At 54.9% G+C, this 11870-nt stretch overlaps 1 protein-coding gene across 1 annotated transcript; it reads right to left on the bottom strand.

Annotated features, from left to right (window-relative positions):
- Positions 1–8617: 8617 nt before the first annotated feature.
- SOCS1 (suppressor of cytokine signaling 1) lies at positions 8618–11000 on the bottom strand. Its single transcript, XM_084880639.1, has 2 exons — positions 10306–11000; positions 8618–9740 (listed from the first exon to the last, which is right to left on the bottom strand). Exon 2 carries the CDS (start codon positions 9688–9690, stop codon positions 9058–9060), a length of 633 nt encoding a protein of 210 aa, XP_084736765.1. The 5' UTR covers positions 9691–9740; positions 10306–11000; the 3' UTR covers positions 8618–9057.
- Between the last annotated feature and the right edge of the window lie 870 nt (positions 11001–11870).

The following is an 11870-nucleotide window of genomic DNA, read 5'->3' as shown; positions in this document are numbered from 1 at the left end:
ATTTCTGCCAGCCTCATGCCCACATATCTGGTGTGGGGTGATGCTGGGGTGGCACACCTGCACTTCAGAAAAGGGCTGTGTTAGAGACTCCCTCACCCGGTGCCCTGGTCCATCCGCCCTCCAGTGCTCCTGGGTGAGCCTGCCCTCCTGCCCTCCTGCCACTGTGGATTGCTATCCCGTTTCTAGGGAACGTTGTTCATATAGCTCGCTTCTAAGCACTTACAGATGGTAACGTATTTCCTCTCCCTGGCAGTCCTGGGAGATGGCAGTGACAGGAATGGGGAAACGAAGGCACAGAGAGGCTAAGTGACTTGCTTGTATCACACAGCTAACCAGAGGGTCCCTGCTCTCCCGCCTCTCACAAGTCTCGGAGACGGAGCAAACCTTTTAGCGCTCTGGTGTGGGCTTTAGCAGAGGCAGGCACAGAGGCAGGGGCCCCCGGGAGAGTCCAGGAGGGATGCCTGGGTGAGGTGATGGCTGAGCTGGGCTTTGAAGGTTGAGTAAGAGTTTACCAAGTGAAGCAGAGCAAGGGAAACATCCCAGGCTTTCCCCCGGCTGCTCAAAAGGCCCAGGTGATGATGAGAAATCGGGGATGGCGGAAGCCGACGGGGAGTGTGAAGAGAACGGTGTGCTGGAAGTGGACGTTGGGGCCAGGTGGTGACGAAACCTCAGATCCCTTGGGAACTTTCATATCTAGCAGTTGGGAGCCGTTAGAATGCTCTGGCATCACTTTGCTCAGTTCAAATACTGCTTCTATTGCTTTTACCAGCTGTGAGGTCACAGACAAGGACTCCTGGCCCCCGTTGCCTGGAGTGTGAAATGAGACAATAATGGTGCCAGCCTAGAAAGTGCTACAGACCGGGAGCTAACAGCACACTCACGTGCAGCGGGAGCTAAGGCGTGTGAAGTGATCAAATTTGCAAATCTGACCTAATTTCCTCCTAGTACCCAGGTCTCCGAGCCTCTGTTTCCCAATCCTGTGCAGGGGAGGCCCACCTTAAGGGTCAAGTGGGTATTCCCCCACCCCTTCCTTCCCTTCTCCTCCACCCCTGCTCACCTGCTGGGGAGCCTCGCAGGCCCCTCCCAGCCGGACCAGAGGTAGTTTCACTTTGACCCGCCTTCCCAAAAACGGTGGCCCTGCCTGTCACGAGGCCGGCACAGAGTGGACTTGGTGAACGGTGAGGTGAATGGCACGGAGGAGCCCCGGGCTGGGCACGGCAGGGTTTCATTTCCAGCCTCTCGGGTTGGCAGTGCGGACAGGGCCCCCACCACAGCACCCGGCCTGCCCTGCCCACATCGTGCCTCTCACACAACACAACCCCGCGCTCAGCAGTGTGTAATTGCTTCCTTTCACTCCTCTGCCCCCTGTGAGGTTTGGATGCTTGTACCGGTTCACAGGTACAAGGAGTCTCAGAGTCAGGGGAGGGACTGCTTGCCCTCAGCACACAGCCAGCAGCCAGCGGGGCAGCGTTCCCCAGGCGGGGGATGGGTGCCATAGAGGGTTTCTGGGTGATGGTTTTAGGTGGGACACGGGGGTAGTTTTATAAAGCATGGAGCCCTGCCCCTGATGGGAAGCAGCAATTTGTTGTTTTAATTCTTTTGTAGCCTTTATGCTTGAGTCAAGGGGAAAGACTCTTGTTGTCTTTAACGAGGGACACCTGACACCTCTCTCTCTCCCAGCCCCCTCCCTGCCACCCTCCCTCCCCGCTTTCAACCAAACACAGAGCAGACCTTATTCCAAAGCAGAGCAAGACCCCAAGAGCCAGCTGGAATTCGCAAAGGTTGTTGGGATTTCATTGTGCTTTGTAAGGCTTTCTCTTTTTGTGGCAGGTGACTCTGGCTTCCTGTGTATGGTAGGGATGTTTCCCTTTAAAGAAAACGTACAAATAACTTGAAGAAAATAACAATTGAGCAGCAGTACAGCTGGAACTTGGAGAGATCTGGCAAAAATAATAAAAGTAAAGCTGTAATGGCCGGTGGTTTGACAGACTCAGCTTAGAGCTTAAAATTAGGGGGTGGCTGTAAAACTGGGCTCCTGGATCAGCACCCCCTGGGTTCTGCCACCTCTCTCTGTGAGTGGCCCTGGGAACTTTAGCCTCTCCGTGCCTCAGTTTCCTCATCTGCAAAATGAGGATAATAATAATTGTACCCACCTCATATGGTTCTTGTGAGGATTAGATGAGATATTGTGCATGAATGACATAGAATGATGATGCCTAATGCCTAGTGAGCATTGGACGTGGGTGAGCTGGTAGCCATGGCAGTTCTGAGTAATTGGTGAGCTGGGACTAGGACCAGGTCTGTCTGACTTCATGGGCTTTGCTGATTCAAATATATCTGGGCAACCTGTGTGCTGCAAAATAATAGTAATTATTATTATAATTCTATATTTGGGTGGTGGTTCATTTTGTTTCCACTCATATTAAATCATTTGACCCTTATGGCCCCTTTGAAACAGAGCAGTGGGTCTATCTGAGTCTAATTCTCATTTTATGGATGAGGCCATGACAGTCATACAGTTGACAGGGTCAGGACTTAAGCCCAGGTCCTGGGTCCCAGCTCTTCCTGCTCCTCCATTCACCCAGAGGAAAATGTTGGTGAAGAGGGGCCCTCCAAGGCTTAGCCAGGCCATGCCCCCTTCTCTCCTTCACCAGGCCTCTCTCTGCTGCCCCTCCCAGCTGCACCCCGGTGTAGGAGTATGTGCGTCACCACACAGGCCCCTGCAGGCCCCGAGGTGAGGCCAGCCCTGAGTGTCACCTTCCCAGCACAGGCTCCAGCTCACTGGCTCATACCTTGCGCATCCTCATTTGCATCCATGGCCCCTCCCGAGGCTGTCCCAGGACCCCTCCCCAGGACCCCTCTGACCAAGCAGCCCTGGCCACTCTCCTAGGCTAAAATCAGACATAGCCTTGCAGTTAAGTTGTCAGTCCACTGCCTCTCCTGGTTTGCCAGCCTGTGCTGCAAAGAAAGGGTTAGTATGATTGAGTGTTGATCTATGAACCAGGAGGTCACAGTTCAATTCCTGATCAGGACACATGCCTGGGTTGTGAGCTCGATTCCACGTGGGATGTGCAGGAGATAGCCAATCAACGGTTCTCTCCTATCATTGATGTTCCTGTATATCCCCCTTTCTGAAATCAATAAAAACATTTTTAAAAAAAGAAAAGAAAAGAAAAGAAAGAAAGGGGGTAGTGAGTGAGATGCTCTGAGCCCTGGCTGGTTCTGAACATTCTCCAGGGTGGTCCTGGATGTTAGAAATAAGCATAAATTCATGAATGCTTGACCTCTGTAGTGGATAAAACCGTGAGCTTGGGCATCAGGCACCTGGTGTCAGACTCTGGCTCTGCATGGGGGCAACTCCTTCACCTTTCTTTCTTTCTTTCTTTTTTTTCTTTTATTTTTAAATATATTTTATTGATTTTTTTTTTTTTTTTTTTTTTTTTTTTTTTTTTTTTTTTTTTTTACAGAGAGGAAGGGAGAGAGATAGAGAGCTAGAAACGTCGATGAGAGAGAAACATTGACCAGCTGCCTCTTGCACACCCCCTACCAGGGATGTGCCCGCAACCAATGTACATGCCCTTGACCGGAATCGAACCTGGGACCTTTCAGTCTGCAGACTAATGTTCTACCACTGAGCCAAACCGGTTTCGGCTCCTTCACCTTTCTGAGCCTGTCTCCTCACGATACTGCCTGGATGAAGTATCAGCACTCATTAGGTGCTCAATAAATGCCATTGTTTTAAAACAGCAGCAATGCCATAGTCAAGAAACAGAGGGCCAGTCCCAATGATTGGATTAGCCTATCATATGTTAAGCACTTTTCAGGCACCCTTTTATTTAATTTTACCCATGGGTGGGTACCGTTATTAATCTCATATCCAAGTGTGAAAAAGAGGGTTTGAAAAAGAAAAAGAGAGAAAATCCGAGACCTGAGGTTGTGGACGGGGATGACATGGAAGCGTTTTTTTTGTTTGTTTGTTTCTGTAGACTCGAGGGGGTGGGGGAGGCCCTATATTATGGCCTTGACCTGGCATGTCCTTAGCATATGCGCTCTCGGAGTCCAGAAAGCCCACAGATGTCCAGCGGGCAGAATGCATAGGTCAGCGTTAGGACCGCGCGGAGGCAAAAGGGGCCAGAAGCCCAGAGGCTCAGAGGCTGAGGAAGGGTGGGCTGGGGGGCTGCGTGCAGAGGGGCGCGGTGACGTCATCACGTGCAGCACGTGGCGGGCACCCGGGAGCAGGAGAGTCGTGCGGGGCCTCGGACTTCGGTGAAGCCGCCTTCTAATATTTGTCTAAGCTCTTTACCCCGGAACCGGCTGGGAAACACCCACGGCGCACGAGGTGAGGGGACAGTGTGTGCGAAGGCCCAGGAACAGGAGGGAACGTGGGGGAACCGAGGCCGGAGGCGTGGGGAAGGGCCGCCCGCAGGCCTCGTGGGAGGCGGGTCTTCTCCGGAGCGGAGCGCGGCCGGGAGTCCTGGGGGGACTGGGGGCTTGGCGACGCCTGATCCCCTGCACTGGGTGTGTGTGTACTGCTTGGTAGGGTTCCTATTGGGGCCGAACAGTCATTGTAGAGGAGGGAACCCACGTGTCCCTCAGGGCGGTCTGGCAGGGGCCAGGGCCAGGACCAGGGTCGGGTGACGCAGTTGGAGCGCCCTCCTGGAGCACCATTGTCCCTGTGTGAATTTGCCTTGCTGAAAACTTCATCCCTCGTCTGAGGGATTCCGAGACACCGTCGTCCTCCCCCCTACGCCCTCCAATCCCCCAAATCAGGCCAAGCCTGTTATTATTTGGAAGCTCGAGCCCTAGAGAGTCTGGGTGGTGATGGTGGAGGCCAGGTGAGGGGGATGCAAAGCAAGCCTCCAGGTAGTGCTTGCCACACCTACCCTGTGTCCGCCAGCCCGTCCGCCTCCTCGCAGGGCTTTTGCTTCCTTCCCCAAAGTAGAGGCCAGCTCTGCCCTGCAGGGGTGAACACTGCCCCAAGAAGCCCCTCGTTGGAGCCTGGGCGCCATGCCTGAGGCTCTCTGTTCAGACCCAGGCTTGGGGTCTGGTCATACTTGTGGTTTCTGATTGATGCCTGCCCCAGGGCTGGCCACTCCAGGCCTAGCCCGCACTCCATCCCAGCATTCAGCCCCATCCCAGCATTCCTGTGGCTGGATCTTCCTTGCTGTTGGCCTGATTGGCTGGAGCTGAGGGTCAGGCCAGGAAGGAACACCCCTTACCCCCACAAGTACACACATAAGGCAAGAAGCCTAACGCCCTCTCACCGGTCCTCCCTGCTTCCGTCCATCTCTAGCTAGAAGTCAGAGGTTAAATCAGGTCACCCCCAAGTTCCCCTACCACACCTCAAATCCATATGTTTTACCATGGTCTGCAGGACTCCGGCCCCTGCCCATGGCTCACCACCCACCCAGTCCAACTCAGCTCCAGCCACTCACCTTCATTCAGTCCCCTCCAGCTTGGCCAGCCTTCTGGAATGCACTGAACTCGTCCCAACTGGTAGCCTTTGCACCTGCTATTTTTCTGCCTGGAATGCCTGCCTCCCAGGCTGGCTCAGTCCTGGCATTCCACACACCATTTCAGTGTCCCCTTAGAGGAACCTTCCTGACCTTCCTATCTAAAACATGCCACTTCCCACCACACCCCCCTCATCCAACCACTTGCTGAGTCTTCATGTGAGCACTATCCCTACTTGGAATGTTCTTGTTTCTTTAGTTTCATGTTTAGTGATTTACCGTGTGAGGCGGTGAATGGGAACTCCATAACAGGGACAGGACTCTTTCGATTTTGTTCCCTCAAGTACCCTTTGGGCTTAGTCATGCCTGGAACACAGCAGGTGCCCAGGGAATGTGGGCTGTATGGACCCCACTGTCATTTATTAAGCTGTGCCAGGTTGCATGCTAAGTGCTTTATGTGCATCACCTCAGGAAGAGGCTCAGTGCTCCACTTCCTGGCTCTGGGACAAGAGCAGATCTACTCCTCTGCTTAGGAGGATCAAGCAGGCTGAGGTGAGGCCTAGGAACATGCATGGATCCAGGATTCCTCCCTCCCCTCCCCCACTCTTTAAGAAACCAGTTGTCTGTAGAGAGGGATGGACCGGTACAGGTCTTGGCTATCCTGTTTGAGTTGTGTGACCTTGAGCAGGTGACTGTACTTCTCTGTACCTCCATTTTCTCATCTCTGAAATGGGGATCAGCGTCCCAGGCTCAGGGCTGCTTTGATGTGGCTTGAAGCATGTTCCTGTACCTGCAGGCAGTCCCCATTATGGTAAAACCTGCCCCTTTCCCGTTCTGTATGCCCCGGGCTGCCCAGCTCACCCTCTCTCATTGCGGAGGGTACCTCAGCGGTACCTGAGCCCCCAATGCATCTTCCCCCGTGCACACACACACACACCCTCCTCTCACTTTTCATTTTTGTAAATTGACATCAGCATTGCTGAATCATAAAGCTGAGGTTGGAGAGAATCTGTACTGCTGGGGAAGCCACGTGGTACACACTGCGCCACCCCAGTCCCTTTCCTCTGCCTGGTGTCTGACAGGATCTCAGTCGCCCGGGGCCTGGAATACAGCCGCTGGGGACTTTTAGGTCATTTTATGCTGCTGTTCCTATGTTAACATAGATTTTTTTTTTTCATGACTTACAAAGAGAAGGGGCCAGCTCTGGGGAGTGTGGTCAGAGGGGGTTTTTATTCTTAGCTGTTTTGCTCCAAGTTTTATAGGGAGAATGGGTGTGTGTAACCTTTTTTTGAGTAGGAAAAAAACCCTGAAAGTATTGTCAACTACCTTCTAATTCATCCCTCTTTAGATGAGCATCTGTTTCCTCATCTGTAAAATGGGGGTGTTAATAGTGAATCATAAGGCCGGGGTGAAGGCCAAATAGGGGCTTGGAATGGTGACTGCACAGTAACGCTCTATGTAAATGTGAGCAGCTGCTGCTGTTATTATTATTATCACGACCGTTAGGCCTCGGGGGAGGCTGTTACCTAGTGGTACCCAGCCTCTGAGGCAATACCGTCTTAACTTTGAACGTCTGGCTCCACCACTTGCTGTGTGTCCTGTGCCTCTCTGAGCCCGTTTTCCCACCTATAAAAAGGGGAGAGGCTTCTAACTCACAGGCCAGTTGTGAGGATTGGACAAGGTAGCTCAGGGGCCTACACACACTAAGTTCTCACTAAGTGTCTGTGGTCTGCCCAGGCACTGCCTTCTTGGATCTCTGTGTTGTTGTTTTTTTCCCAGGCACTGCCCAAACTGGGTATGAGACAGGGAAAGTCAGAACAAAGACAGAACTTGATCCACACAGTAGAGAACAAAGGGCAGGGAAGTAGATAAAAGAAGAGAAAGCAGCGATTCTTTGGAGCCAGAGACCTCACAGCACCCCCTTCCCTCCCACCCCATCTTGTTAAAGGATGAAATTGCCAAAGCTCTCCGAGATCCTGACTCTCTCCGGGCTATCCTTCACCTTGAGGTCTGGAGCCTATTTAATCCCAAGACAAGCCTGGGCAGCTCCAAATTTCAAGTTAATTTTATGCTGCACTTTGGAGTCTGAAAGGTATTATTAAACACTAGGACACTCCATTATAAGCATGTCCAAGGCTGCAGAGGCCCATTCTAGCTTCTAAAAACAAAGTGCGATGTCTGCTTAACCCTATACCTGAAAATGGCTCAATTCACCGGGTGCAGCAGCACAGCCCTGAGTTGCCAGCGTGGCTTATCTGTCAGGCCGGTCAGATGCCAGGAGTAGCCGTAAAGCCCATATCATGGGGACTTTCTGGTGATGCAGGCCAACCCAGAAAATCATCCTGGAGCAGCTCTTCCCTCCCCTGGCTCTTGAAAACATCACTTTGTGATGCCTAGACACCTGCTGCTGAGGGTTCCACCTCCTCTAACAAGCCCATTTTTGAAGCCTGTGCTGAGGCCCCAAGAGGCAAAGGGAATTGCCACCAGCAGGGCCCTCCAGCCACCACAGACCACAAAGCCTCGTCTGACTCCAAGTTATGTGTTCACCAAAAAGTACACCAGACAAAACAGGGCAGGAAGAAGGAAGTCAGGCCTAACCCTGTATCCTCCGTCCCATCTAAAACGTTTCCCTTGATGCTGAATTTCAGAATGTACCACTCCTCCTTCCAAAAATCAAGCCCCCGCGCCCTCATCCCTTCCTGGAAGTTACTGCGGTCACAATGAAGTTTTCTCTCTGTCATCCATTTCAGACAAAGTCTCTATGTACAGCCAAGAAAAACTCAAGTGTCTTCTTTGACACAGGAATGACCAAAGTCAGATCAGCCCCTGTGCTGGTTTTCTCTTCTGTAAAACGGGCAAAGAGCCCCGCTTCATAGGATTGTCTCAATAGGATTAAGTAAATGGAAGCACGGAAAGCTCCGCTTAGGATCTGGTACACAGTAAGTGCTCAAACATGAGCTGCCATTTAACCAGACATACAATACCAAAACTAGACCACCGGTTCCTCTACCCCAGAGCTGTGGGGGGAACTGAGCAGAGTTCATAGCCACAGAGTATGGACCACACACCACCTCCAGCCAAACAGGTCAGTCTTAGGATCCCTTTCCTCTGACCCGTTCAGAACCAAGGAAAACCTTTGACCAAAGCAAACGCTCTAGAAACCATTTTTCTTTAAAAAAAAAAAACTTTCATAATAAAGTTTATTATCTAAACTGGTTGTAAAAAATATAAAATAGGATTCTGCACAGCAGAAAAATAAAAGCCAGAGACCCTCCCCCAACCCCTGGTTTGTGCAAAGTTACTGGGTATATGTAAACATGAAGAGGTAGGAAGTACAAGTTCAAGTCCTGGCTCCAGATAGAGATAAATTAAGCTGCTATTAAAACCAGGGGGACCCAGAGGGAGCACCAGGAGGGGAGCACGCCCCCAAGAGTCGGATAGGGGTCTGTAGCCTTGTCTCCAGCCAAGAGGGGGAGGGGACCTCGCCCTCCACACCGGCTCCCTCCAAGCCCAGGCAGGGAGGGCACCCAGGTGGTTTCAAAGAAATAATAATTAATAATAACAAATAATAAGGTGCCCCAGTTAATGCTTCCTGCGCAGCCAGTCAGATCTGGAAGGGGAAAGAGCTCAAGTAGTTTCGGAGGACAGGGTTGAGGGGGATGCGCCCCAGGTTCTCGCGGCCCACGGTGGCCACGATGCGCTGGCGACACAGCTCCTGCAGCGGCCGCACTCGGAGCTGGCGCAGCGGGGCCCCCAGCATGCGGCGGGGCGCCGCCACGTAGTGCTCCAGCAGCTCGAAGAGGCAGTCGAAGCTCTCGCGGCTGCCGTCCAGGTGGAAGCGGCCGGCCTGAAAGTGCACGCGGATGCTCGTGGGGCCCGAGGACATCTTCACGCTGAGGGCGAAGAAGCAGTTCCGCTGGCGACTGTCCCGCACCAGGAAGGTGCCGACGGGCTCGGCGCGGAGCCGCTCGTGCGCCCCGTGCACGCTCAGGGGCCCCCAGTAGAAGCCGCAGGCGTCCAGGAGCGCGCTGGTGTGCGTGATGCGCCGGTACTCGGCGTGGGAGCGGAACGTGCGGAAGTGTGTGTCGCCCGGGGCCGGAGCCGGGGCCGCGGGGCAGGGCCGCGGGCGCACCAGGGCCGCGGGCGCGGAGGAGGAGGAGGAAGGCTCGGGCCGCCGTCGGGGCTCTGCTGCCGTGGAGATTGCATTGTCGGCTGCCACCTGGTTGTGTGCTACCATCCTACACGCGGGGCCAGCCGGAGGGGTGGGCCATAGCGTCCGGGGGTGCGCTGATGGGGGGAGACAGGCAGTGAGCGGAGTCTGGGTCAGGTAGGACTGATAGGGGCCGCGAGGCAAGGGGGGGGGGGGCTGACGGGGAGAAGGCTTAAAGCTGAGTGGCTGACACTACAGGACCTAGACCGCTCGCCCCTTTGAGCCTCAGTGGGCTTATCTTGAAAATGGACTTTCAGGTGCTCGGAGCACTTCCAGGCGATGGGGGCTCGCTGGGGGCAGGGGCCAGCCTCCTGCAGGCTCTCAGAGTTTAGGTAAACGGAGGGGGCGTGGAGAGAGGTGCCAGGGAAGCCTGTCCCATCTGCGGGATGGTCCTCGGCTCGCCGCCTGCTGGCCAGGCCAGGTATCGGCGCCTGGTCTGGGCGATTTGGGCAAAGGCCGGAGAAAAGCTGCGCTACGGGAACCCCACGCGCGGGGGGCTGCCAGGGTGGGGCCGGCGGGAACGGGGGCTGTGGCGGCCGCAACCCCACAACGCAGTCCTCGAGGCCAGCCTGACTCCAGGCCGCCTTTTCCTTTCCGTTCACTCCCTCTCCCTCCCGCCTCCTTGCCCAGTGCCCGGCTCACCTGGCGGCTGGGCGCGGGGCGCCGCAGGAGGGGCGGCGGGGGGCTCCGGGGGGCTCCGGGGCGGCTCTCGCGCATGCTCCGGGGCCGGGAGCCGTGCAGCTGCCACGGCCGCAGCTCGCTCTGCTCCGCGCCCGCCCCTGCACCAGTCTTAAATCGGATTGGGGCGGGGCCCGGCGCTAACGCTCCGCCCCTCCCCAGACTCCACCCCTTGCAGGCCCTAATCTTCCGCCACTTTCGGTTTCTTTTTCTTAGGGGGAGCCTTCTCCGGCTTCTCCGGCTCGACCTTTTGTACACTCGGGAGACGCTCCCCTGAGAGGACCTTTGCCCTGACCTAACCTCGCACCTTTCCCAAGAACCCCACCGTCAAGATCCTTGGCCTCTTCCCGGAACTCCTTGGCCACTTCTGGGACGCTCCTTTCGGAACTAGTGCCCCTATTTTGTCCCCCTGCCTTCAGCCGCAGATTTCTCCAGCCTAACCTTTCAGGATACTCTGGACTAGCTCTGGCTCGCCCTCCCCTCGTTAGGTGCCTCAGTCCCCAGGTCTCTATCTTCTGCTCTGCTCCAGCCAGACCTCCCCACCCTACCTGGAGGTCCGGCCTCGGACCCCTCGGGACCACTCCAGCCGTGCCCTTCCCCTGTAGTCCGGGAGCCTCGCAGCCTCCCCCGCACTCCCCGCCTGCAGCTGGTCTGGTCTTGGGCTTCCCAGGAAGTGGCGGCTTGACCACAGGCTTCGGAGGAACCCGTTGGTAGCGCTGGAGGAGCATCTCCAATGCCGATCGAGTTCCTCAGAAACCGGGCGGGGCTGGCGAGGTCCTCCGAGGCCTTGGCTCAGCCTCCTACGCTGGAGAAACTGAGGCTGGGGAGGGGCTCTGATTTGCAGTGACTGTCAGATGGAAAACTCCGGAGGAGGCATGCCTTCCTCACTTTTATTTAGGGGAGAGAGCAGCTGGGCACCTCCAAAAGCACTTTGGAGCCCAATGAAAAGGTGGTTTGCGTGGTGATTCTTAAAACCTACTGTTTTATCCTGGCAGCCTTTCTCTCCCCGCTTACCCCCCTCCTTCCCATTGCTCAGTCAAGCATCTGCCTCTACCAGCACTCACACCTTAGGTTTGGGATGATAGGGGCATGGTGGTGTCGGCTATAATTTGTTCATTTATGTGTGATCCAGTGATTCTGTCTGGTAGAAAGGCGTCGAGTAGGTGCCTGACTGGAACATGTATTTTTGAAGGGAAGAAAGAACAAATGAGGGTTTGGAGCTGGAGGGGGGTAGTCCGAGTCTGGAGGGTGTTACACAGCAGACAGGACAGGCTGAGGGCATGGTGGCTGGCCTCACGCTGGCATGCACTGCCCTCTGCAGGCAGCTCTCAGTGGCCGACTAGCCAGCTCCTCTCCTTGAAGCCCTGGTGCAGCGTTTTCCTGTCTGCCTTTTGCCCGCAGGCAGAACCCAGGCCCCTGTGTTTCCTCCTGAACACGGAAGGTAGCCCCAGGACAAGTCTTGCTTAGGATCCCAACAGCTCCCCGAGTTGTGTGTGACTGCAGCTAGTGTTGGTTGTTGGTGTGGTGGT

This window comes from Pipistrellus hanaki, assembly GCF_964339955.1.
Source record: "Pipistrellus hanaki genome assembly, chromosome: 4".
NCBI classification, from domain to species: Eukaryota; Metazoa; Chordata; class Mammalia; order Chiroptera; family Vespertilionidae; genus Pipistrellus; species Pipistrellus hanaki.
The sequence above is the reverse complement of the archived record's forward strand: the minus strand, read 5'-3'. Positions and strand labels throughout refer to the sequence as shown.

Coding starts and splice junctions, on each gene's coding strand:
- SOCS1 (XM_084880639.1), bottom strand. CDS start 9,690: ATGGTAGCACACAACCAGGTGGCAGCCGACAATGCAATCTCCACGGCA.